General features: G+C 39.7%; 3 protein-coding genes across 18 annotated transcripts in view; 2 read left to right on the top strand and 1 right to left on the bottom strand.

The window, feature by feature from the left end:
- Nucleotides 1-16,764, top strand: part of FRY (FRY microtubule binding protein) — a 234,580-nt gene extending 217,816 nt beyond the window's left edge. For 10 of the 13 annotated variants that reach the window (XM_072032630.1, XM_072032633.1, XM_072032632.1 and 7 more), the window contains 7 exons: nt 2,024-2,173; nt 3,038-3,136; nt 3,550-3,633; nt 9,646-9,663; nt 12,326-12,436; nt 14,516-14,709; nt 15,299-16,764. In XM_072032630.1, coding sequence (XP_071888731.1) covers nt 2,024-2,173; nt 3,038-3,136; nt 3,550-3,633; nt 9,646-9,663; nt 12,326-12,436; nt 14,516-14,709; nt 15,299-15,557 — 915 coding nt within the window. In that variant the 3' untranslated portion in view covers nt 15,558-16,764. Of the gene's footprint in view, nt 1-2,023; nt 2,174-3,037; nt 3,137-3,549; nt 3,634-5,005; nt 6,207-9,645; nt 9,664-12,325; nt 12,437-14,515; nt 14,710-15,298 lie in introns of those variants that run through there. The other 3 variants (XM_072032624.1, XM_072032629.1, XM_072032636.1) reach the window with 2 other exon arrangements.
- Nucleotides 16,765-18,725: 1,961 nt separating this feature from the next.
- On the bottom strand, nt 18,726-21,024 carry ZAR1L (zygote arrest 1 like). Its single transcript, XM_005013785.6, has 4 exons — nt 20,235-21,024; nt 19,988-20,080; nt 19,764-19,838; nt 18,726-19,331 (listed from the first exon to the last, which is right to left on the bottom strand). Exons 1-4 carry the CDS (start codon nt 21,018-21,020, stop codon nt 19,188-19,190), a joined length of 1,098 nt encoding a protein of 365 aa, XP_005013842.5. The 5' UTR covers nt 21,021-21,024; the 3' UTR covers nt 18,726-19,187.
- A 133-nt stretch (nt 21,025-21,157) lies between these two features.
- Nucleotides 21,158-26,455, top strand: part of BRCA2 (BRCA2 DNA repair associated) — a 39,632-nt gene continuing 34,334 nt past the window's right edge. For all 4 annotated transcript variants that reach the window (XR_011806463.1, XM_072032621.1, XM_038174680.2 and 1 more), the window contains exons 1-3: nt 21,158-23,541; nt 24,074-24,180; nt 25,038-25,277. Coding sequence is in view for 3 of the 4 variants with exons in the window: in XM_072032621.1 (XP_071888722.1) it covers nt 24,114-24,180; nt 25,038-25,277 (307 nt within the window). In the remaining variant the exon portion in view is untranslated. The remainder of the gene's footprint in view (nt 23,542-24,073; nt 24,181-25,037; nt 25,278-26,455) is intronic.

The following is a 26,455-nucleotide window of genomic DNA, read 5'->3' as shown; positions in this document are numbered from 1 at the left end:
TTTTCTTTAAAGAAATGGCCTCTTCTTATCTCCTTTTCCCCATGAAGTTGCTTCTCATGGGCTCCTTCCTGCAAATTCTGAATGCACTCAGCTGTATTTTTTCTGTGGTCTCTCTTCATCGTTGCCTCAGAATCATAAACTCAGTTACTCCTCCCCACGAAGGGACTGCAGCCGTTAAAAAGGTTACCCAGAGGGGCTGTGGAAGCTCAGACCTTGGAGCTTTCACATCTCATCTAGAAAAATCCATGGCTGACCTTACCTAGTGTTGCTAGCACCAGTCCCACTTCAAGGTGAAGGATGGACTAGGTGTTTTCCAGAGCTCCCTTCCAGTCAGTATCTCTAAGTTTCTATCCCATGATCTATCTTTCTAAACTTGCTTCCACTTTTACATTCTCAGCTATCTCTTCTCTGTTGGTTAGTTTCAAATCTAGATCTCCTTCCTTTCATGGAAGAGCTGTCAGCAAAAGTTGTAGAGTTGGACCTAGTCTTTCAGAAGATATCCAAGTAGTAAATAAGCAACTGTCATCAAGCCCTATGATTTAGATGATTTTGCTAGTTGCTCATAAAAATAATTATTTACCTGTTTTGGTAGTAATTAGTAAAAGCCCCTTGTTCTAACTTCAGTTTCAGTGCTGCAGAGAATCCGATCTATGTGCTAAGTGACATGTGTAGGGCTTTGTTTTCTGTGTTGAAGCAAAATGGTAGAAATGTACCGTACCAGTATCATGCCAGTCTACATGTATGTAATCTTGGCTATGAACAGAGCCAGTTCAGTTTAGAGAGAATTTCACAGATAAGCAATGATGAAATGGTGCTGTCGAGAATGTTTCTCTTTAACTATTTTATAAAATAGTTATGATGTATACCCTACCTACAATGTGATTTTAGCTTTTTTTTTTTTTTAATAAACATCCATTTCTGCAACATCTGTTACCTATAATGTCTGAACTGAGCTCACCTGATTTTTAATTACTTCACATTGAGGCCCCAGAACAGGTGCAGTAAAGGCCATATATATGTTTGTTGCCCAAATAGTTGTTCAGAAAGCCCTTCTTTCCAGTAAGGAATGTTCACGGTGATATAGGTCCTCACTAACATTCCTCAGAGAAATGCCTGAAGTTATGTGGGGTGAATCATATAAAAGTGTTGCATACTTTTATTGTAAACAACATGTTCCTGGTGCTCCCGCCAGCTGGGCAGTTGGCCTTAGTGAGATATGTTTTGGCAGTGAAGCCTGCTCTGTATTTATCAATACAATTATTTCAGGTCTTGCAAGACTATTATTTTTATTAAAATATATTTTTATTTACTACTTGCTTTCTATATTAGCCACTGAAAAGAAAATATCAGTGCTAGAATGTTTCTGGAAGATGAAACTGTTTCAAGACTCAAAATATTAAAAATAAAAATAAAAAAAAAAAAAAGAGAGAGAGAGAAGAAGAATTCCCGGATGCAATGCGGTATTTCTGGAGTCCACCCAAACAGCAGAAAAGTTTTAGTAAGAAGGTTTTTCCCACAGGGCAAAGCAAAAGTTCTTTTCTGTTTTGTTTTGTGGTTTTTTTTCGTGCTGCTGTTTGGCATTAGGATGTCCATTATATTGTCTGATTAGCCACTTGACGTGGTGTACTGACAAAACAATGCCCGGAATGGGCAGAAAAAGTAATATGCTTGTCAACTTTGTTAACTCTGTACAACGAAGAAAAAAAAAATATGCATGTGGATAAAAAGCTGTATAAAGATTGAATCAGCTTGATAAAAATACATTTCAGCAGTAGATAATTACTAACTCCGTAACTAGTTTCACAGCTGCCCGGCTCTACACTGTGATAATAATTATTGCTCAGTATCCTCGAGCAAGCATTCAGTTCTTCAGTTGTCCAGAAGGAGATGGTCTCTGTTGCATATTACTGTGCAAGACACATGCAATAACAAAACAACAAAAAAAAAGCATGCCATTTTCCTCAGAAATGAGAGTAGCTTGTACCTGAGTAAAGAATGTGATAAGCTGTACTTTGTTTTACAGAATATTCAGAAAAGATTCTGCTTCCTAACCTGCGATGCAGCTAGCTACCTGGGAGACAACCTGCGAGGAATAGGCTCCAAGTTTGTGAGGTCTTCCCAGATGCTAACATCATGCTCAGAATGTCCTACTCTTTTTGTAGATGCAGAAACAGTGAGTATACTCCTTTCAAAAGGCACGTACTGTGTGGCAGTGTGGTATTTCATTGACTGTTTCACATTAGGGCAACTCCTGAACAGATATGTCAAGAAGGTACCCGCCTCCCATCTCTATTTATGTCTTGTTCTTAATCAAATTTCTATTAATTTTTCATATTACTTCATTAGGTAAGTACTGACAGATGAGCAATAGGATGTGTTGAGCCTGCCTGCCAAAAAGTAGTATAAAACAAGTGTCTGCCTCACAAATGGAAAAGGAGAAGCTATTTTTTATAGACTTCAGCATGGAAGATGAAAATATGTTTAGTGGCTTCATTTGAGTCAACTAATGTGAACTGGATGATAAATATATATATATATATATATATATATATATATATATATATATTAGGAAATGAGGTGGCTCTTGTTGTTTTCATTCTGGCCCATGTTTGTCCAAAAGCTTAATGATAGTGTGGCCTCACAGAGGAGCACTGAGGTAGGAACTTCTGAAGTTTAATCTTGGGTCTGCTTTTGGCCTGCAGTTCTGGCCATGAAGAGCTGCAAGTCATGCCATTAGAGAGCAGTGGAGATTAACTAGTTAAGCTTTGAGCAGTATTTTATTTTAGGGAAGTCTTTCACCAAGCTGTTAAACACAGATAATGATTTCATGTGTAAATTATCATAGGTGCACCTGTTGGTATTGAGCTGTCAGTATAGTATTCTTTGTGGCATAAACATAAAATCAAGCAGTTTTCAGTGCAAATATCTGTAAATCTATTATTTTGCAAAATATGTTCTCTAATATATTTTCTATTCTATCAGTATTTTTATACTTTTATAGTGACATTTACTAGCGTTTTTTATTTCATTTTTCCAGCTTCTCTCTTGTGGCCTTCTTGAAAAGCTGAAGTTCAGTGTCCTAGAACTGCAAGAATACCTGGACACGTACAACAACAGAAAAGAAGCAACACTCTCGGTATGCTGGATTCTGCCATTTTCTTGTTTTTGTATGCATGGTACTGTGTCAGGAGACTGAAGATAATGTCAAATCTTTTTCAGTTAACATTCACTAAATGTTTCTTTCTGAACATATGAACCAGAATTATTTATTATTTTTTTTTAAAAAAAGTACCTTTATATTTTAGAAACATTTTCCTTTCTCCTATTTAGCAATTAATTAAATCATTTTCTTGTTTTATGTGATTCAAATACTAATAAAAGTCAAAAATATATCTTTTTAATTATAGTCAAAGCAAATTGTGTGAATAAAAATTACAATCACCGAATTTTGTTTACAGGCCATGGTGTGAAAACAAATACTGTTTACCTTTCTACAAATCAAGCTATAGGCCTTACACATTATCTTCTTTCATTTCTTTCTGAAAACAGTGGCTTGCAAACTGCAAAGCAACGTTTGCTGGGGGCTCACGAGATGGAGTTATTACCTGCCAGCCAGGGGACTCAGAAGAGAAGGTAATGAGCAAGGGGGAGTATTTTGCTCCTCTAAAGTGACGTGCAATATAGCCTGTTCTTAGACCCACAAGATCCTGGTATACTTCCTCCTCATCTCTCTGCTGGGGTTGGGTATAATGCAGTTTTCACACTCAGGACTCAAAGGTATTCAGAGCTAACCCTGCCTGAGTTGTGTGTGCAGTCCCTTTTAGAAAGATATCACATCAGAAATCAATTTCCCACAACAAAGTGTCTCTGAAAATCACTCCGGATGTATTGTGCTTCCACATTACACCCATTTTATCTACAGATGTTACAGACTCAATCTGCTAAACAGCAAGACCTGTCTGGTTGAAATCCATTTAGATTCGCAGTTATGAATATTCGCAGTTATTTACAGTTACTGACTGTAAAATGGCCAGTGAAATTATTTATATATATCCATAAACACACATACTTAGTATATTAATTCCAGTTAAGAAATCAATCTTCTCAGAGATTATCACCATCAGCTGGCATCCCTGTGATTTAATATACTAAGTAGAGGAAACAGCTGGTATCTTAATGGTATAGAATAAGTTGGGAACTGTTTTGTGGGGATTTTTTTTTAATTTTGGAGGAAAAAGATTGAAGGATTGGGAAGAGAGAAGGCTAGGGAGAATTAGCGAAAATCAGGAAGCAACAACAGCATGTAGAAAAAAGTGACATCTCCTCTTTCCATGTATTTTATCTTACAAAAGATGATGACATTTTCAGAACTTGCCTGTTGTAACTTTTTTTTTTTTTGAAAGACCTTGTTTTATGGTCATGTTGGTTTTGGTTTGCTTGTCTTCTCCCTTAATTCATTTTATTTTCTTCTGTTTTTATCTTAACTTCTCATTCCCATCTCTACGTACGTGTCTTCCTGTGTTTGCTCTCACTTGTGTTTGGGGTTTGTTTTTTCTTTTGTTTTCATTTGTGCCTTCTCAATAATCCCATATCCTTGCCACCCCTGCTTTTTGGCTTCCTTGACCCTATTAGCAAATCTGATTTGTTAATAAATCCTCTGGCTATAATCACAGGTGTTGGGAAAACTGTTTAATCTTCCCACATCTGGCACTGACAACAACAAAAGTTACATGCCTCTTCCAATGCATTTAAATGAGTTACTGGCTCATTGTTGTGGTGTACAGGGATGTTACGAGTGAGCTATTCTCAAATCTAAGAAAGAGGGACCCAGAACACAGGCTCTTTAGTTTGTGTTTTGAAAAAGTAGAGCAGAGAGAATGCTGAGGAGAAGGAGTAAACTATGAACTGAGCTAATATATAAATGGCCTAAAAGCATCTAAAAGTTAATAAATATGCTCCATTTATGTTTTATTATGTCTTTGAAATTAGATGTTCTTTGTTTCAGAATTAAATGTGAAACAAGGGTCGGTATTCTACTGCTTATCAAGCAGATTGAAGAAAACGGGTTTCTCAGTCCTGCAGGAATCCCTGTTCTATCCCCAGCAATGTCCCTTCAGCCTGAAGTGCATTATTCCTTGGAAGTTGATGGAATAGTAGGTCGTTGATAACAGACATATATTTATTTTTCTCTCCTTGGATTTACCTATCAATTGAAACAGCTCTTCCCAAGGGAACTTTGGAACTCATACATAATAATCTATTCTGTTTACTCAACAAAAGAGTGATGGGAGGGAGAGTCTAGGGAAACTGGGGAAATGTCATTAGAAAGGGAAAAGGAAAAGTGATTCCTAGACTGGCAAGTACTTGTTTTCACACCTTTCCTCTCCTCTTCTCCCTCAGCCTGGAATGCCAAAGAATCTAGCAATTGTAGGGAAAAAAAATAATCCATCTTACAGTGGTAGCTGTGAGGGAACCTGCCTAAACTCTTAGACTTATCGATGGTTAGACTAAGACCTGAAATCCTTCGTAAAACTTCTGGCATAAAAAAACTCTAGTTAAAACACAAAAGCATGTTGCCTCTGAAAAGGTTCAGAAATAATTGTAAGGAAGAAAAAACAATACCTTGTCCTATAGAGGACAGAAATCTGTGATTCTCAGAACCTACCGCCACCTTGGAAAAAGCTGGAGGTGAAAACAAACCACTCTGCTCACGAGACAGACATCGGACCAGGTTCAGTGCTGCCAAGAAGGGTTGCGTCACGGATGACTTAAATGGAGCTATGCCTGCCTATGGGGGTGGTTAGCTTGGCACCAGTTTCTCTAATCAAATTTTATTTCTAAATAATTGCATGTGATTTGTTGACCATTGTTTCTGTTACCCAAAATGGGCAAAGGCAAAAATTGCTTATTCTGACATTGAAGAAGCTTTAAATAGAAGTTGTCTAGGTCAGCTGCTCGAGTTAGCAAATTTTCTGAAATTGGGTAATAGCTGAATGTCCCAGAATGTCTTTCCACCCCTTATTCTTGCAGCAGACTGCATGATTTGTACATCTTTGATTTGTAAGCTTTGATGCTACATTTAATCATTTGATGCTGTGGAGTCTCAAGGACATAGGAGGCAATTTATAAGCGAAGATAACTGCACGTACTGTTTTGCTGTCTCTTCAGGTGTAACAGATGAGTAAAGCTATCAGTGCATCCTTGAACCCTACCAGAGTTTTTTTTAATCTAGTCAAAGACTGGTTTTATGATGTGGGGTTTTTTTTGTTTTTTTTTTTTTTTTATTCAAAGGAAATATATGGAAGATCCTATTTTTCTTGTCATAGTACTAGCTAATTCAAATATTTGTCTCCTAATCAGACATTCAGTTTATTCAGTAAGTCCAAAGTCAGTATACGCCTTTCTTAAACCATGCTCATCTCAAAGATCACAAGCTTTACAAAGACCACAAGTCATACAAAGCTGCTAGTGGATATTTAAAACATGCCGCATTCCTTAGAAAAAAAATGCTGGAAAAAATCAGAATGGACCTGTTACGATGAGTTTCCCTGTGGCTAAAGTTCATTGACTCTGGGCCACCAAAAAGGCTGGAGGTCTACTTCTTGACGCCATAGTAATCCAGAGTTAAACTGAGTCACAGCAGAACTCCAGGCATAGCATCTGACTGCTGTTGGACATATCCATTGACTGACAATGAGCTCAATTTGGCTCTTGCAGGCAGATTTTCTAGAGGACCACAGCTGGGTTTTAGCTTTCTCCTGACAGAACAGTTTAATTTCAAGAAGAGTGGGTATTTAAGAATGCAGCAACATATGCTGTACCTCTCTTTTTGTCTCTGATACATATACCCACTTCCCTAGATTGTGGGAAAAAGCTTTTGTCTGCTGCCATACCAAGTCAAATACAATACCTCAATAAAATGCACTTGCAATTAAAAACCCTTGCAGACAGCAATTATTTTGTTATGATGGGACTCTCCTGTGTCATTAAATGACTGAAGACTGTGTTGCCATCAGAATTTCAGTATCTTAAAAAATAGGTGTGTAATTGTCATCTCTTTTTAGTATGTAAAAATGATTCCTTGGGAGGAAAAAAAAAAAAAAGGAAGAAAGCTGGTGACCTAAAGATTAGTATTTTGCTATCTTCTTGCTCTTCTAATAGTATGGAACGATAATTCTCTGTCTCAATAGAAAGATAAATCAAAGTGCTGCTGTTGCGGACAACATTGTGTGTGTTTCTTAGGTGTACCATTTGCTAGCTATATTCAGTAGCATTCAGTATAACATCCAGTATTTTCAGCTGCCAAAAACACTAACTGTGTAGTGTCATAGTTCCCTTACTGTAGGCATTAAACTAGAGATTGAGGAGAAGAGTGAAAGCTTGGAACATTCTGCATGAACCCTTGCTACTAGAGGCTTAAAGACATGTCATTTAGTCCAAAAATTAGTATTTTCTCAACTTCCAAGGAATATTTCATTTTATGCTGAACGGAAAACAAGTTACAATCATGAAATTGCAGAGCCATGTTGAGTTGACCATCAGTAGTTTAAGGAGATTTTGTAGTATTGAAAGATCAACATGCTTTCTTCCACTGAAGAAGGATTTTCATGTATGATGAAATCCCAGTTCCCTTTTCCCCCAACCTCCTCTTATTTATTTATTTATTTATTTATTTTGCCTCCCTGTTTTTGGAAGCAGTAAAAAAATGATAGTTGTTTTCTGGGGAAAAAATGACCATGAAATTCACTTATTTGCAGCATTTCTCCTTCTTTAAAGTAAATTCCATGGCAAGATAGAAATTATATGTGGATTCCAGTATTTTTGAAAGTCCAAGTGTAAATTGGTGGTGTGCTAAGATTCAGAGGAGCTTAAGTGAGAGGCAAACAAGATTTGAAAAACAGAAATCAGCGTATCTGAGAATTTACTACAGCACAATGATCTGTCTGCTCTTGTCTTCTTGTCTTAAACTTGGCTTTACAAAGCTTGATTTACATAAAGTGCAGGGAAGCCAAGATGTAAAGGAAGGTTTTTATAAGAGTACTAAATGCTCTTAAGTAAAATAAATAAGTAAATAAATCATAGAATCATAGAATCATAGAATATCCTAAGTTGGAAGGGACCCTTAAGGATCATCAAGTCCAACTCTTGACACCGCACAGGTCTACCCAAGTTCAGACCATGTGACTAAGTGCACAGTCCAATCTCTTCTTAAATTCAGTCAGGCTCGGTGCAGTGACCACTTCCCTGGGGAGCCTGTTCCAGTGTGCAACCACTCTCTCTGTGAAGAACCCTTTCCTGATGTCCAGCCTAAACTTCCCCTGCCTCATATAAATTCAAACAATGAAAAATCCTCAAATAAATCAAATAAATCTCTCAAAATCCTCAAATAAATTCAAACAATGTTAAAACCGTAAAATTAAACATTACAGGAGCTAAAGCTTTGTTTGTCATGGTTTTATTGATGGGTAGTGCAGGATTCAGGAAAATACTTTTCATACATTCTTTAGTTGTAAGGCCCGTGGAAAGAAGCCAAACCAAAAGGCTTTGCTTGGCTATACCAAGTTAGCATTACTTGACATTTCTGTTTGCTGCCTTCGTATTGAAGGTAAGGTAAATCATTTTAATAAGAATTTCAAATGTTTATTAACATCGTGTGCGTATGCACTGACATCAGGCTGTAACTGGGCAGATGCCATTGCAGTCTGTTAGTTACAACATTGATATCATTCTGGTCATCTAAAATGACATGAGAATGTAATATATATAAATAATAAGGAAATCTGCCTGAAAAATGCACAGAATGCAACTGTTGGTTCTTGATAAATGAAGAGGAACACTTTTGAGGAGAGAAGTTTATTTCTGAGACATTATTCCCCAATCTTTGAAATGCTAATGCGGGTAAATTAGATTTTTTACTGCTATTAAAACAAGAATTATGCTGACATTTTAATAGTTCCAGAATTACAAATCAGTGAATCATTACTGGTGAGAGGAGGGAATACAAATCTGAACATGTGGCACTGCCTTGTAGTCAAACCAAACTGGCATTTTCCATGGATTTTTTTCATATGATTGTCATAAGTTACATATGAAATATTTCCATTGTAAGGTGCCAAGTAATAAATGCAGAAGTCACAAAGCGTATCCTGTAAATGTCATCAGACGTATTACATCGAAAAGTAGAAGTATTAATAAATAACATAATATTTATACAAGACAAATTTCAGTTCTGTTAGTCACTTGAAAACCCTGCATAATGCTTTGAGCACTTTTCTGTGTGAGTTCTTTTTAATAATAAGGACAGCAAATTTAAATAAAAGTTTTATTTCAAGACTTTTCTAACACAATTTCATCGTAAGCTCCTGAGCTACTGAGTGGGAGGGATAAAGCAAAATTAACAAATATGAATGTCCAACTGAGGATGTTTAGATTGTAATTTACAGTTAGAATTAAGAGCTTGATTTTATTGAGTGCTGTGCATGTTGTATGTGATATTTCCAACCAGTCACCAGGTTGAGGCAAGCATTGCTAATACTGCTGACAAATTATGCTATTAAAGATGGGCTGTGCTTCCTATTGCATGCATTACACTGACACTATACTTTCTTTCCTTTCCTTTTCTCCTGTGCCATGCTTGCTGTGTAGCAAATGGAATCTCTTGCAGTAAGTTGAAGTTCTTTCATATTCTTTGTCCATCTGCAGATGGACTAATACACCCCAATTTTACTGGTTTACTTCTAAGCATGTTTTCCTTTTTTGCTACAATTTTCCTGTAGAATATGTGGTTCTACATGCAGTGACTAAAATAATTTACTAAGGTGTGTTCTGTGAAATCTAAAAAATACTTTGCCTAAATTCTGACACTTTGATATGCTGTTTAAAATTGTCATTTACATAATTTTTCAAAAATCAAACCTTTGAATGGTTATAATAATATGTTGGAGTGGAAGATCAATTACTTGTTATTTTAAAATTCATAATTTTTTATTTGTCTCAATGAAAAACTACAATTTATAGTTGACAGTTGTTTTAAATTGTTTTTGCTTATACATTGATGAATATTTTCACTATTATTGGTTACTAATCCTTACTCAGGAAGAAAGAATTGTTGAAAAATTGAGTTGCTTGATATAGTGACTAAATACTGAGTCAAACTTGAATGTTCAATGCAGCTTTAGTTTGTCTTAATGCAGGATAGCAGCCAGAAGGGTAACACTGAATTACTGTGCCCCAAGGACTGAAAAATGGTGTGTTACATGCCAAGCTATCGCAAAATATATATATTTTTTAATGTTACACCATGTCCTGGTTTTCAGTTAATCTTTAACTCCCTAACAACTTGAAGTATATGTGTGTTTAACTGCTAATTAGCACTACCAGCTCTCCAAAATTTGGGTAGGGTGAATTTGATCCCAACTGGATATCCTTGAGGTGTGTCCCTGCTACTGAAACAGGACCAGGGAGCGAGCGTGCCTCCCCACACCGGCATTACCTGTGCACTGCTGGCACCTTTCGAGGCTGGGGAGCCAGCCAGCCTCTGACATGCCCGAGCATGGTTCAAGAGAAGCCAGAAGCCAGAGCCTTTTCCAGGAGGTTCTTCAGATAATCAGTCTTCACTGTGGGAGGAGGACGGTTCAAAACATAGATGCAAATTAGCAGTTCTGTGTGGCCTCAATTACAGAGAATGGTCACCGAGCAAGTTGATTTGTCAAGTCCTTGATGCCCTTCATCATCATTTTGGCCACTGGGAGATAGAGTCTATGACCATAATTCAGTTCTGTACTAGCAGGTCACCCAAGCATTCCCTATCTTTCTCCCCTCTGCGGCTGTGCCTGGCCAGGTTGCCCTCACCACCACCTGGTACTCTCCTCCTGCTCCCACGGGATGGGATTCAGGGGGAAAGTAGCTCTGCCAAGTTTTGGCAGTGCCCTTGGTTGACTGTTCATGGCCAGGTAGCCTGATGAACAAAGGTGAGGTCTTCCAAAGAACATCTCTTTTGACCTCAACCCTTGGGCTTGTCTGTCTCTTAAAGAAATTTTGAGAACTGGAACACTAAGGATATGGTTCTAATTTTGGCTTGTTAATGGGAGCCCTGGCACTTACATATTGAAGCGGATGTAAACAAACACTTCAGTTAAATTAATGCTTAGGATGTTTTTAAAGAGCTTTTTTCTTAGTATTTGTGCTGGCCTTTGCACTGACCCTGATTCAGCAAATAGCCAAAATACATGCTAGTGGCCAAGCATGTGTCAAGTGCATTAAGAAAGCAAACTCATTAATAGCATCTTCTTTTTTTTTTTTTTTTTTCCCCCACTGTGTTTGGCATGAACCTCTGCTCTAGTTCCTCCAAGCAAATGGGAAGATCACTGAGCTCACACTTGGTCACTGTGCCTGTAGAGAAGACAAACCAAATGTGGTTTGAAGTCTTTCCTGCTAAAGTGACAGGAAGCTTCTTGACTTGTACTTGCAGAATTTTTACTTCTGCAGTTTGCCAAAGATGAAATATTCCTCCCTTCCCCACCATGATCCATCTGTGGAACTGCAAGATTCCTCCTCCTGATGACACACAGATACCAGGACCATTAGCATTAACGTGGTGTCTCTGGCACACGTGCCCATTTCATGTTACTCTGATGTGTCTGACACATCACACTTCTTGTGTGGTGCTGCACATCACTCCAGAAGAAACAAGTTAGTATTCATGTAAGAGTATCTACTTAGCTGGGAGAATAAATTACAGAACCCAGATGTCCTCTTACACATGAAATTCAGTCCATCTGTTGTATGGTTTCATTAAGATGGTGGGAAATCCACGAGCTGGCATTTCCTCCATCCCACTCCTGGCTGGATTTTATTTGCCTCTCTTCACCTCTCAGAGAAGCAGGCAGGAGCTTTGACTCTCTTAGACAACCACTTCATTACTTCTCTATTGGATTTCCATCCTCTCAGAAGAAGTCTTTGACCATTTCTGATTTTTTTAGAGTTTTATCTTCTATATGGCAAAGTCACTTCTCCCATATTCTGCCTGTGCTTTCCAGCTGCAGTGGGATCAGTAAAGCTAACCTATATAAACTGCTTTGAGATTGGGGCTGATGTGTGCTACATGACAGCTAGCAATTATAATTTTAATTTTCAATGTCTTTTATGATTTACCAGCAGAAGAATGTGCATTACTTGCTTTCTGAAGTAGTACGTGACTATACTTTAGTAAAATAACGTGTTTTTTTTAAGAAATAAACTATCTCAAATGTGTTTTACTTGTTATTACAAACTATTCCAACTTACTGATCTTTATTAATTAGTTCTTCTATAAATCTCTCCTTAGCAATTGGAACTGTGTCAGAGATTATATAAACTCCACTTCCAGCTGCTGTTGCTTTTTCAGTCCTACTGTAAACTTATCGGACAAGTGCATGAAGTCAGTTCCATGCCAGAGGTACGTAGCAAACACTACAAACTCTTATACTAGAAAGCACTCCTTACCTTCATGTTCTTACTCTTCTTTCTGTGGACTTGCACCAAAGACTACATAATTTCACCCTGAACATGAGTCTGCAGACAAAATGCTTCAATAAACCAGCATCCTCATTAAGGACTAGTTGAGATCCAATATTTTTTGTAATTGACTGTACTTTCAGAGATGGGTTTCCTCTATAATTTGAGTCTTCAAAAGACATTTCAGTCAGTGGTAATTAACTAGAGTGATATATGGAATCTCAACTTTGCTCATACCTTACATATAAGAAAGTGCTCACGCTGGGTAAATATCTGCAAATGAGTTGTTGGATTTTTTTATTATTTGAGAATTTATTTTTAAGGGGATATGACCTTTCTTCACACATAAAGAAAATCTCCCGTTCCTAGATCATGACTGACTTCAGCAGGATTTTTGGAGACATATAGACCAGGAGTACTTGTTATCATGACAATAACAAAATAATGTCGTAAATTAATTTTAATATGGATGCAAATTTGAGGTTTTTTTGGTTGTTTTTTTTTTCTGGAGTAATGTCTTGTGATTTCCAGCCATATAAACTGCCTCCATTGTATGTACATTGGTACTAGAAACATCTGCAGCAGCTTTAAATGTTTTGGCATCCTCGTATACCTATGGAAACAAGGTGTTTAGTGTAGAAGTACTTTATGTTTTGACTGCAAGTGTACCTCCTAATCCCGTTCAATGGATAAAAAAATTGAAATCAGATAAATGCCTCCCAAGAGTGCTAAATGTATTTAAAAATGTAATTAACAAAATCCTGTAATTTCATAAGTCTCTTTAATTCTGACATTTTTACAGGGATTCTTTAAGTATTTTTGACACAACACTCTATCTCTTTTGACCAAAAAAGCTTTCTGGTTTTAGATATATCTATGTATCTTACATAAAGAAACACTTCACAAGAATACTGTTAGTCAAATTTATTGCCAACAATCGCGTAAAAAACAAACTGTTTTGAAAAAACTTTGAGGTGATCACTTTAAGTTAAATGATCATCGTTTAAAGAAAGGTAGTAACATAACTTGCCATTCCATATATTTTTTCCTCCTGGCGAAATGTATATATTTTAAACTATTGAGAAAAAGTTATTGCACTTTGCTTGTTGCTGTAAAACAAAATGTCAAGCTATGAAGTATATCTTATGATGAATTCTGGCATTTTACAGATTCTCCAGTAAATGGAGATGGTTTGTTTTGTTAGATGTGGTATAGTAGTACAAGGAGCTTGAATGTTTATTGTGTCTTAAGAAACTGTTCTGCAGGCTGTCTTGTAATGTGACCAGGCTGCTTGCTTCTAAGACAGAATACTAGGAATCTGGTGTTGGAGTAGCCTAAATTTTAGAAATGTTTTATGTTCTTTATTAGCGGATCGATTTGTGTAGCTGTTTAACAGGTGACTTTGTTAGATGATTTGTTATAAATGATGCAGCCTATGGAAATGAAGAGCAACAACATGAGGAATGTCCTTCAAAAAAAAATTATACATATTTTGCTGGAACCATAAGCTATTATTTAAGGGAAGGTCCATTTTTAGTTCATGAGACAGTGGTTATTTCTAGCATATATGAGCATATAAAGGTAGATCTTTAACTTTTTAGCCTGGCAAAGGGCTATAAAATTCTGGTCCATCTGTTAATCATATCAGATCCTGCATGTGTTTTGTAAATAAATAACAACATCATTGCTAGGAGAAGCAAATGTTATTTTCACAAACTTTCCCACCACAATATGAAAACAGTAGCAGAAATAAAAGATAAAAGATTATTCAGATGTGCTCTTGAACGTTAGCAAGCCAAAAGATTAAAGAAAGCTCAATGCACTTTAAAGCTACACGACAAAAAAACACACAAATCTGTAGTCTGTTTCCTTATACTGAGCATAGAGATCAAGAAATGTGTTGAAATGGTGTCTTTTCCATAATGCATACATCAAATGTGCTAGTAAGAACAGACTCGAAATAACTACTCTCTTTGGTGCCTACCAAAATACCCATCTCATAATCTTCTCATTGGAACAGCTGTTAAATATGTCAAGAGAACTGAGCGAGTTGAAGAAAAATCTTAAGGATGCTACTGCCGCTATTGCAGCTGAGCCTCTGAGTGTGGAGTCTGAGCCCACATTCAATTCTACAGAAGCAGCTATTCAGTCCATGCTGGAGTGTTTGAAAAACAATGAACTTGTTAAAGCCGTCCGACAAATACGAGAATGCAGGCAAGTTTTACTACATGGTTCCTGTTAGAATTCCGTGTTATTGGAAAAGCATGCATTTATTCTCCTCCTAACTTTATACTAAATGTACTAGGTCACCGTAATTTATTGCATACTTTTTCAACAAGGTAGGTGGGGCACAGGTATTATTAATTTTGCAGGTGAGCACCACAAGTAACAATATCAAATTGGTAATACAAACACAGATGCTTACCACAATGAAGATGTTTAATGCATAGTGCAGATGAAAGGTACTTCTGTGAGGCTTTGTAAGATACTTACAGAATCTTTTTATAGAGCCAGTTCCTTAGCAAGTGTATGGCACTGGCATCAGCTAACATTCAGCCTAGTTTCACTTCACTTATTTGAATTAGTTTTCTTAAGCTTTTTTGTTTCCTTAAAAAATAGGAATTTGCTTTTATGTTATTTCAGTGTCTGATATCACTAACAAATGAGTCACTTAAGACAGTGAGTTATTTTGGCTTGTAAATATGTGCACATCCATTCTCCTTTTAGAGATCTCTATCACCTGGTTTCGGTCTGCGCGAATACCCCATAATGATGCACCCATTCTCTTCCTGTTTGGTTGCAGGATTTTGTGGCCCAATGATATCTTTGGAAGTAGCTCTGATGACGAAGTCCAGACACTACTGAACATTTACTTCCGACACCAAACCTTGGGTCAGACGGGCACCTATGCACTGGTGGGCTCTAACCAGAGCCTGACTGAAATCTGCACCAAATTAATGGAACTGAATATCGAGATCCGTGACATGATTCGCAGAGCCCAGAGTTACCGGGTCATCAATACTTTTCTTCCAGACTCCAGCGTTTCCGGCACAAGTCTCTGACAGGAGTCTCATGTCCTCTTTCAAGCTGGGAGTGCTGCCCTGCTGGAGTGAGGTGGCTCAATGTCTTCTCAGCCTTACAAAGGTTTGGTCAAACTGTACTCACTCTTGTTACATTTAGGATTTCTTCTAATAAGATATGGGCTGAACTTCAAACGTGTAGCAATACTGTAAGGACAAAGGTAACATAGAGCATCCAGGACAACATCCCTTGTTCTCTGTTGCACAAAAAATCAGTTAGCATTTCACTGAGCAACTGCAACTCACTACTGAAGAAGTGACTTCCATTGCATACCAAAGCCTACTACACTGAACAATACTTCCTTTATAGCAAATTAATTTTAGGTTGGCAGAAGTGCAATGTTTCCTTCACAAAATAATATTTTTTTGTTAAAAAAAAAGAAAAAAAACTTGTACATTTTTTCCTTTTTTTCTCTTATTTGGTTGAGTGAAAGATGGGCAGAATGAAGCTGGCCACAGAATCTCGCAAACTTGTTGGTCAAAAGCTGAGAGCCTGTGTATATGAAACAAATTGTAAATGGACTACAATTTAATGTACACTGTAATTTGAATATTATTACTGTATCTTAAAACAACGAGCTGCTACGAAGTACATTTCCTAATGTTACTAGGCTACTGTCTCTGAAGGTACTGGATCATATTGCAGAGGTCTGTTCTTAGGCCCACAAGTATAATGAATGGTCTTGGTAGATTTTCCTTTTTTTCTTTTTTTTTTTAAAGGATCTTGATGGCTTTTTACTAGAGGGTTGCTTTTATGAATATATTTATATTAAAGGATGGTTGATCTAATTTAACTTGCCATTTTGTAGGAGAAAGTCCCATCACAGAGTCAAATCTTTTGAACTGTTATGCATGCATATTTTTATTTAATATAAATTTTGAGTATAAAAAGTAAAAATATTAACGTGAAATGCAAGTTCTCATGTTAAGCTTCTTTAAAGAGATGTCCTATTTTATTTGTAATGTATATATGTCATAACTGTACGTTCTTTTTCTTACATTTAACTGCTGTCCAGTGTTAAATGTATGCATGTAAATCTGTTGCACATCTGAGACACTTTTATTCTGACAACTATGTAACTTATTCACTCTGTAAATACACTTACCGTTTTTGTGAAGTAACTTTGGTTGATATTTGGATCAGTACATCCATTTAACTAAAATATAAAAGTCATATAATCACAACGGAGTATGTGCTAGTTGTGAAGACTGTGTTCTTATCTGAATCTGTGCAGCTGCTAACGGTATGGATGATAAGCAGCCCCCCAAAGTCTCCTTTTTCATGGCTTATGGCGAATTTGTTTGTTAAAGCAACCAGGGAGAAGTGTAAAGATTATTTTCTTTCACAGTCAAACTCAACCCAGAAGAGCACACTGACTGAAGCAGTTTCTTAACTGAAAAAAAAAAAATAAATCCCAGTTGAAGGCTTATTTCTATTAAAAACATCAATAATGGACCTATTAGTTCCAGAGTTAGTTTTCAGTCATTTGTTTGTTTTCTAATGCTATGGGTAGAAGAAAATCTATCCAGCCTGCAGTATCAGCCTAAATTCTGGGAATGCAGTAAAGCCCTCTCGCCTTTATCCCTTTTTCAGCTTGCTTGCACAATTTTAAGTGGATCCTCCCAAACACTTGCACTGATGCATAAAAGGCATGGAATCCATGGAGCGCTGCAGCCCTATTATAGTTGCAGAACAAAATAAACACAGGGCAAATCCTTTCCAAAAGAGATGCTATTTATCTCTGAGTTCTTCTTATGAGTAAACCAATCAACAACGGTTAGAGAAGTCTTCAAACATCGGTTACATATTTCCACTTTTGCAAGCTATTCAGAACTGCAGCTGGGGTGGTCTGCAAAAATTGTAGTGGTTGGTAAAAGTTTTGAGTGGCTCTGTCACTTTGTGAAGTTGTATTTTACAGAACGCAGGAAAACACAAGTTGAAAGGGACCACAGGAATCATCCAGTCCCCTTGAAGCAGGGGAAGCCATGAGATTATATCAGGTTACCCAGGCCTTCATCCAGCTGAGTCTTGAAACCCTCAGAGATGGAGAGCGCACAGCCACACTGAAGAACCAGGCTCTGTGATTCCTCAGTAATAACCACCTCATGGTACTTTGTCAGCTACCCCTGGGTCTCACTGAAGTCTTTTCTTCACCCTGAACAAGCCCAGTTCCTTCAGCCTCCCCTGCACTGAACACATGATAGCTGATAAATACATCTTGAGAGCCCAAGATCTGATACAATAATGACGAAAGATGTGCTCTGGTGAGCGCTAACATGGTCAGTCACTTCCCCAGCTTTATTGGCTCTGCTTCTATCGATACAAGCCCGGATAGTGCTGCTGCCCTCTGCTGGCTCACGCTCACCTCATTGGAATTTCCTCTTGTCCCTCCTAAATATCACAAGCTTGCCATCAGCCCGTTTCCCCAGTCAGCTGAGATGCCTCTAAATGGCAGCACTGTTCTCAGCTGCGTTGGCTGGCTCCTCAGCTTGGTGGCATCTGCAGATTTGCCATGCGCATGCTGCTGCCTCTTTCATGGGAGTGGAGTAGGACAGGTCCCAAGACATACCCCCGTGGTACCCCACTTGTTACTGGCCTGCAGGTAGAATTGAATCCATGACCCTGTACAATGTGATTCAGTTGATCCTGCGCAGAGATGGGGACAGACCTGAGGTTCTTCCCAACCTAAATTATCCTGTAGTGCTTCACATATACAACAAGGGCCATCATGCTGCAATCTGAATTTCCTTGCATTATTTCTAGACTTGAAGAACAGGAATCACCATATTCCCATGAAAGCCTTCCTGAAGCCCTAGGACAATATGAACTGTAGTAACAACTCACTGTGCTTCTATAGAAGAGGTATTTTGAGTAGGATTCTGACTGTATTTTGTCTTCATGAAAGCTGATCTGCTTGTTACATTTGAGACACCTTACAAGACTAGGAAGCTTCTGTCTCAGCTTTTACTCTAATTGGCAGGCAGTGGGAGCTGTTTTGCAGTGGGAACTGTTTTAGTGATATTAGTACATATTACCCCTATAGAATTTATTACACTACATCTCAGATAACTCAAAAAGAGTGAGAGGTTAGCTTACACTTCTCCCTCCTACCTTACAGACATGAATCAAGGACCATATGCCAGAATAAATAAAGTGGTGCTTGATTTTTAATATACGTGTGGCAGGGAAGACAGTAGTATAAGCTCTAACAAACACATGCAGATATATTTGCCACAGACTTCACACACCAGAGCATTATTTGTATCTTCCACACCAGTTCAGTTTGAGTGAAGGGAGAAATTACCTAAAAGGTAGACTGAAAGCAAAGCATGTTTTCTTTAGGAAATTGAACAGGTTCCACTTCCTTCCATATATATTTTTCTCTTTGATACTTTCTTCTTTGATTATAGCAAAAGGAAACTAGGTAATGGGAAATTACTATGGGTAATAAACTAGTGCAAACTTCTATTGAACTTTATTAACATAAATAACAGTTAAATATCTTATAAATACAAAAGTCCTTATCCATTATCCAATGCCAGGTCAAAAGCCTAAGGTCAAAACATTGCAAGAAGACTGACAAAGTGCAAATGCAAAATGGGGCACGCAGATCAGACAATATATTTGAAGCTGTAAGTGTTATCACAGGACAGCCTCTTGCCTCTGCAGCGGCCACAGAGCTCTTGGCGATGAGGTCTCTTGAGATCGATGTGCCTCTTCTTCTGAGGGCAGGAGCAACGAGTCTTCGAACAGGTCTTAGGAAAGACATTAGTAGTATATCAAAGAAGTGTACATTATATTAGACTGGCACCTGTTTTCCCTTAGTCATAGGATCATACTTGAGCTGATATGCTTAAAAGAGCTGCTTAAAAGAGCTTTTGTGGTGAAAGAGTAAAGTTGTAAGAGCCTCCTCACCTAGAAATACTCGTCAAAACCCTACCTATCCTGCATGTGGCAGGACAGGATGGTGTAGCAAAAGATAGCCATTCACATAAGCCATCTACACGGTGGAGACCTATGGCATTACACCATTCCCAAATAAGTTTTCTGGTACTTCAACAGCAAGTTCTCTTCCAGATAAAGTCAGTAAGAAATTCAGCAACTGTGAACTAGCAGAGTTCATGACAAACCTGGGCAGTCTTACCATAAGACAAAAACCTACTGTACAAAAAAATATTGTAACGTACCTGGCACTGGATTGCTTCCACACGATAGGGATTGTAGCCCTTCTGGCATTTGCGACAGAACTGCTTGAAGTACACCTAAGAACAAGTTTTCAGTTACTACTGAGATTTCCTCGGGATATTGAATATGGGTGTCCTAAATTTGTGCCAAAAACAATTTCTCAGATTTTGTGTTGTACTTGCAAGCATCAGGAGCAAGAAAAGACTTGCTGTTACACATCAATTACCTTGTTACTTCCAGAAATGCACCACACATAAGCACTCTCCCATCTGGTCTTGCAGTCTTTGCAGTGGAAGTAGCCGTACTTCTGCTCCAAGAACTGTGGGGAGATTGGGGTCACTCAGCAGCCCCCAGGCCCAGCTCCCCTCACACCACCACCCACCTCCACAGCCAGGGGGCTCGGACCTGGAGGCAAGGGGGGCTGTGAAGGGTGCAGACCCAAGACAGAGGCTGGGGTGGGCACCACTGCACACCTGGAAAGCCGCCTGGCGGCCAGGGGCTGCAGCCTCCTCCTGTGATGCCTTCGACTGCCCCTCAGTCAGAGGAGCGGCTGCTGCCTGGCCATCCTGCTGCTTCCTGCCACCATCCTCTGCCTTCTGCTTCTCAGGGCTGGCCGCAGCCACCTCATCCTTCTCACGGAACCCCGCAGCTTCGGGCATGGTGAAGAGGCGGCGATCCAGCACAGGCGAGTAGAGGGCCATGCGCCCACGAGCATAGAGGCCAGCAGGGCTGAGGGGGCGGCCGGCAGGCAGCGTGCGAGGCCCAAGCGAGCACTGCACAGCGGCATCGGCCCGGGGGTTCACCTGCACCCCAATCTCCCTAGTGTTGGCTCGGCGAAGCCGTGGGGTCAGCCCTGGGCTCACCTGCGACAGCAGGGCCTTCAGGTGGGCCCGGTGGCAGCTGTCCAAGTAGTCAGAGGGCAGCGGGGTGGGGGTCCCAGGGAAGGGACCGAGCCCTGTGCTCTTGCTCTGTTTCCAGCTGGGTTGCTTCAGCACCGGGTCCCTGCCACCATGTGGTGTCAGGCCAGCCCTAAAGCTCTGGTAGGTGCTGAAGGGTGGGTAGACAAAGCTCTCCATGCTCACACCTGCAGAGAAGTCAGCTCTAAGAGGGCTCCCAGCCCTGCCTTTATCTGGTCTTGGAGAGCTGGTGTTAATTGCTGCTGATTGATGGGGAAATTGGGCCCAGCTGGCTGGGGCTGATTGCACGGGGAGGGCTGCCAGGCCTGCTGTCCCCTCTGCTCTCTGATTGTCCTCGGCCATGAAAACACTGCTCCAGCCATAGGCTTTCCTCCCGTACTTAATCTGGGGTACAGAGCTCGCCTGTCTTTTTGCCAAGGGCACATGGCCCAACCTGCTCTGCTTCTGGAAGTCTTCATCGGTGGCTTCATGCAAGAAATGCTGCTCCAGGGTTAGATGTGATGATGCCTCCTGGGCTCTATAAAGGCTCATTTATTCAGGAAGCTGTGAGTCAGTGAAGGTCTCTGCAGAGTTGTGAGCACCGAGAAGTAATCGGCGATCAGAAAACTGCACCAGCCTGCAAGACCCTGCGGAGACTGAACGGACATAGCTCAGCCATAGCTGGGGCAAATGGAGCTCTCACGGTGACAGAAAGTCTGCTTGCCAACCATTCCCTCCATTAAAGGTCTTAAAAAAAAGGAAAAGGAGTCTTAGAAACAAACAAAACCCAGATAAACTGGGTATGCCACAAGCAGAGTGAAGAATGCGGGACGTTAGTCTTTTAATAGAAGTCGTTGTCATTGCTAAAAGTTCTGAACACCCCCATTACTGAAGGATTGCTCACATACACATGTACAGCTTTTCTATCAACCCTGTTGTTTTAGAAAAAAGATGGGGTATACTTCAGTTCCTGCAAAACTCCAGAGGGAGAAGTTACACCAGGAAAAATGGCTTAATATCTGTGTAATAAAATAAATTATAGCAATACAAGTACTTGCATATTAGACTAATAGTCCTTTGATAATTACATCACTTTATTTACGTCAATTTTAAGGTAACATAATTAACATTATTAAGTCATGTAAACAGTGTATGTGAATCTTTAGAGACTAAAGAATCCCCAAATCCTTGGACTTGCTGTGATGCTAAATAATTCCTTTGCATGACTCTTCACCATCTTTATTAAAGCGTTGCATTATAAAATCCAATGGGCCAGCAAAGGAACGGCTAGAGAGGAACTGGTAGGGACAATGCCTTTACGTTTTCACACTGTATCTGAGAAAGATCCTTTCAAGTGTCTGAATTCTTCGTGGAAAACAAAATTTTTATGGAACAAAAAGGGATTAAGATTCAGGAAATGCACACTCGTAGTTAAAAACAAGATGGGTCAAGGTTGCACACTATGTTTAGGTTTTCAAAGAACCGTCTAAATCAACTCAACAGAAAAAAAAATATATAAATAAAAAGAAAAAAAAAGAAAAAGTAAATAGAATTGTGAAGCAGATGAAGAATAAAATGGAAACTACGTGCTATCACCCAAAACAATGGTATGGCTTCTTCTATAATGCTATGGGAAGAAGCAGTTATTGCACCTCCACAGGGCTCTGCAGGATTAAAGGAAACTAAGTAAGTTTGCTGGAAGGAGAAGGGATGCAGAAAAACTATCGTGTGAAGAGAATCTGAAGAAGGTGACACATGAGTAAGGAGGCATGATAAAACTGTAAAACAATGACTGGTATGGAGAGATAAGTAGATGCCCTTTTATAACACAAGAGCAGGTGGACGTGCAGCTACTCTGAAAGATAGCTAACTGAAAATTGGCTATTGCAAGAATTTTCCACCCTGTCTGAAGTTATTTTATGGACTCCTTGCTGAGGTCAAGATGGTATCAAGGGTCAAATGTATCCAGAGGAAAGCAGTATTTTATACTAGCCATAATAACAACATCTATAATAAACTTAATGTTTTGATGCCTACAAAAGCACCTAACTAAAGAGATTGGGTTGAGATCCTCCCAGGCAATGACACTCCACCCCAGTACCGCTTGCTGTAAGGCTTCTGGAGACTTTTTTTGGGGGGGCATTGATGTTAACTGCCATTAAATGGTCAGACCATGTCAACCTTGGATACAACCCTTGGCCTTGCATGCGTGTAGGGATGTGTGAATAGAAGAAGGATGATGTTTGGATCAGAGTACAGGGACTGAAAAGCAAGATAAATGAACGTAGAGGGTTGATATCTAGTCAGCAAGGCATTTTCTGGGAAGGGATGAAAAGTTATTTTCATATAGCATACTTTTTTTCTTCATATCTAAGCCTTTTTTCCATTTACTTTCTAATGAAGTTGTGTTTTTTTATTGTTTTCTATGAGACAGCTGTTATGTGGGTTATTTTATACAGCCAATACACAGCACCGGTGCCACCACAGACACATCCTTGTAGAGGGGAGGACACAGTTTGTATCGTGGAAAACCGCACGTGGAGGGCAAGCATTTACACAACAACTTCTGTTTTGGCTCGTTTTTTTTCCTCCACCCCCTCAGCCCGCCAAGCGCTGAGGGGAGGAGCGAGCCCGGCGCCACCCTCCCGCCAGGCGCTGAGGCGCTGAGGCGAGGGGGCGGCCGCCATTTTCCCCGCCCCCTGCCCCCCGCCTCCGCGCGCACGCGCGGCTCGTGACGGAGCCTTGGCGCCGGGATTGGAACGGCGGCGGCGGCGAGCGCGGGGCCGCGCGGCTCGGCTCGGCTCGGGGGCGCGCAGCGGAGCGCGGCCCCGCGCGTGAGGCGATGCGGCCGCCGTGCCCGTGCCCTGCCGGGGGCCGGAGGGAGGTAAAAAGGTCCCGGGATGAGGGGGGTGAGGGGCGAGGCAGGTGGGCTGCCTGCTCTTCTGGAGCTCGGGGGAGGCTCCCGGTTCGTCAGACTTGCGTTGAGTGGCTTAGAGAGTGCGTGTTGTAATATTTTGTGTCATCAGGTGTTTGGCTTTCAGCAGGTGGTATAAAGGGTATAAGCTGGCAGTGCCTCACGGGCCCCTCGGAGCTCGTGGTGTGTGGGCTGTGTGAGGACACACCGGGATGGCACTGGCCTGGTGTGAAGGAGCGGCGGTGGGCGGCTCGCCCTACCTGGAACACCTCAAAAACATCCTCCCAGTCATGCATTTCCTCCAGTATTCACTCAACATTCATATTATCTCCACCATAAGTCCTCACACTCTCTTGTTTTCATACCACAGTCACCATTAGTGCAGGCAGCCCCATCACACCTGCCAAGGGATGCAGCAGAGCAGGGTTAGGAGCTGCCCCGCGCATCTCACGGAGCTGGGCCGCCAGGCAGAGCCTTCTCATCTCATCTCATCTCTCCACAGGGTTCTCAACGCGCGTTCCAGTGATCGTACGGGTGCGAAAATGGCTTGCAGATCTGGGGAAAGACCAACCTTCTTTGAAATATTTAAGACGCGTTGCAGTGATTCAGGTACAGCATGACTACACTGATCATGTGCTGTTAGGGTTGCTTTCAGGACACTGGTATTTTATACACATTTGCTGTAAGCTGTACGTTCCACATAGAAGTACTGTGCATCTTGTTAGCTGTTGTACTTGCCCCAAATCTATCTGCCATTTTTGGAATTGCCATCTATATGCAATTGTAGTTTCTTTCAGAATGTGTGTTCAGTTGCTTTTTTGTACTTTTTCTTTTTTTCCACCTGGGTTTTCTTATGTACTTGCAGGCAGGCCAAGTTTAGTCTTTTGCCAGATGTGTCAACAGTAGTATATCTCAAAGTTAAAAGGAACCTGTTTAACTTGCCAGTCTGAGAAAAATAAACTAAACTAAAAACATTTTAAGCAAACTGGCTATTTATCTGCTCTTTGGTTAGTTTTCCTAATTGTCTTAGAAGTTTAGCGGACTTTTTTTTTTTTCTTAACACTTGTGGGTAACAGAATTAGGAGCTATCTAGAATCATAATAAGCAGAATTACTGCAATGGTATCCTAGAATTACTTGGGGTGGAAAAGCCCTCCAAGATCATCAAGTCCAGTTGGAAAGGAGTAAAGTTAAACTGTTAATGCTGGAAGGGGTAAAGCATTTTCCTGCTAGCATATGAATGCCTAATAAATTTTCACATTCTCTATAGAGCATTAATTTTGTGTTAATTTATGACTAATTATGATGTTCTTCTGTGCATGTCATATAGAATGAAGATTTCCATTTTAATATGGAAATATGGTTTAATAACATATGAACTCGTACTTATTACCATGTTGTTTGCATGAGATTTGGTAGGGTTCTTTTTTTTTTTTTTTATGTGTTTTTCTCTGTTTTTGTTCACAGACTTAGGGCCTATAAGTCTCAACTGGTTCGAAGAACTCAGCTCAGAAGCACCCCCGTATGAACCTAAATTGTTAGAACTTGATGCTCCCATCGATCAAACTTCTTTTAAAACTCCAAAGGCAAAACCCTTCACATACAGCCAGTTGACATCAACTCCACCGATTTTTAAAGAACAAAATACAATAATGCCACCTTTTTCTTCTCCTGGAATAGAACTGGATCAGAAAAAAATAGGAACAAGTGAGTACATTTTTGCAAAAGTGTGTTTAAAGGCTTCTTGTGTGCTCCAGACATGAGGGACTTTTTTTTTTTTTTTTAAACCTTTGTTGTTTGCTGGTGACTCTTAATGTGATAGATAATGCTACTGCAGAAATTGTATAAGCAATAACAAATTCAGCCTGACAATAAGCTGATAATGCATGCATACACAAAGAGCTCTCTGTAGAGAACCTATCCTAGTCCCAATACTCTGCGTGCTGTTAACACAAGGATTATATGAGCTTGTTGGTGTGGTGTGGTTACTGAGAACCAGAGTGAATTTTACTATGTTTGACTTCAGTTTTACACAAAATCTTTGAAAAATATTTCCACAAGAGAGGATGATAATTATCATGCTGAAATATGAGATAATAGGAAGCTCCTTAAGCCATCTTAGAAAGATTTAAATACGAAGCTCTTTGATGTAGTAAAACTGTAAGACATGGGAAAAAAAGTGATGGAACTCCTTTCCAAATGGAAGAGAGTAAGTTCTATGTTGGTATTTTTCATGACATTATTTCCAAATCCCAAGTACATCATGAAAGTACATGTTTCTCTGATCCTTTTTAATATACCAGCTAGTCATAGTACCCATTTTTGGACAGAAAGATGAATATTTTCTATGGAAAATATATGCAATGTTGTATGTAAGAATCTTTTCTGTGGAAGAATATTGAACCCCTTTCCTGCAGTATCTCATTTGTACATCTCTTGTGCCTGTGTTGTGTCCTCCTACTGACAAGATGAGCTTTTATGAATAGGTTACACAGAACACTCCTTATTTCTAGAGTTGTTCTTAGATCCTAAACCAGAGCTTGTAAAGGTGTCAAACTGTTTCTGTTCAAATACAGCTTTACACCATTGCTTCCAGGGAATGCTGTTACTCTGTTCGTTTATTTTAAGTTTATTGTTGAACTTGTGCTCAACTTAGGTGCCCGTGTTTTTTCTAACTCTAGCTATTCAGACTTCCACAGCGTTAAGTCCCTAGTGAATTCTTCGTAGCAGTTCCTAAGACGGAAACAAAGGAGACTTACTGTCTCATTTGAAACTCCTTTCTGTTTCAAAGGGGTTACTTTAGCTCTGTGGGTGCTTGTTTACGCTCCTTAGTGAAAGGAAGAAGACTATTACTAAAGTTTTGGTGGCTACCTGTGGCTGGCCTG

This window comes from Anas platyrhynchos, chromosome 1 (assembly GCF_047663525.1).
Source record: "Anas platyrhynchos isolate ZD024472 breed Pekin duck chromosome 1, IASCAAS_PekinDuck_T2T, whole genome shotgun sequence".
NCBI classification, from domain to species: Eukaryota; Metazoa; Chordata; class Aves; order Anseriformes; family Anatidae; genus Anas; species Anas platyrhynchos.
Note: the sequence above shows the minus strand (reverse complement) of the source record. Positions and strands in the feature narration are given on the sequence as shown.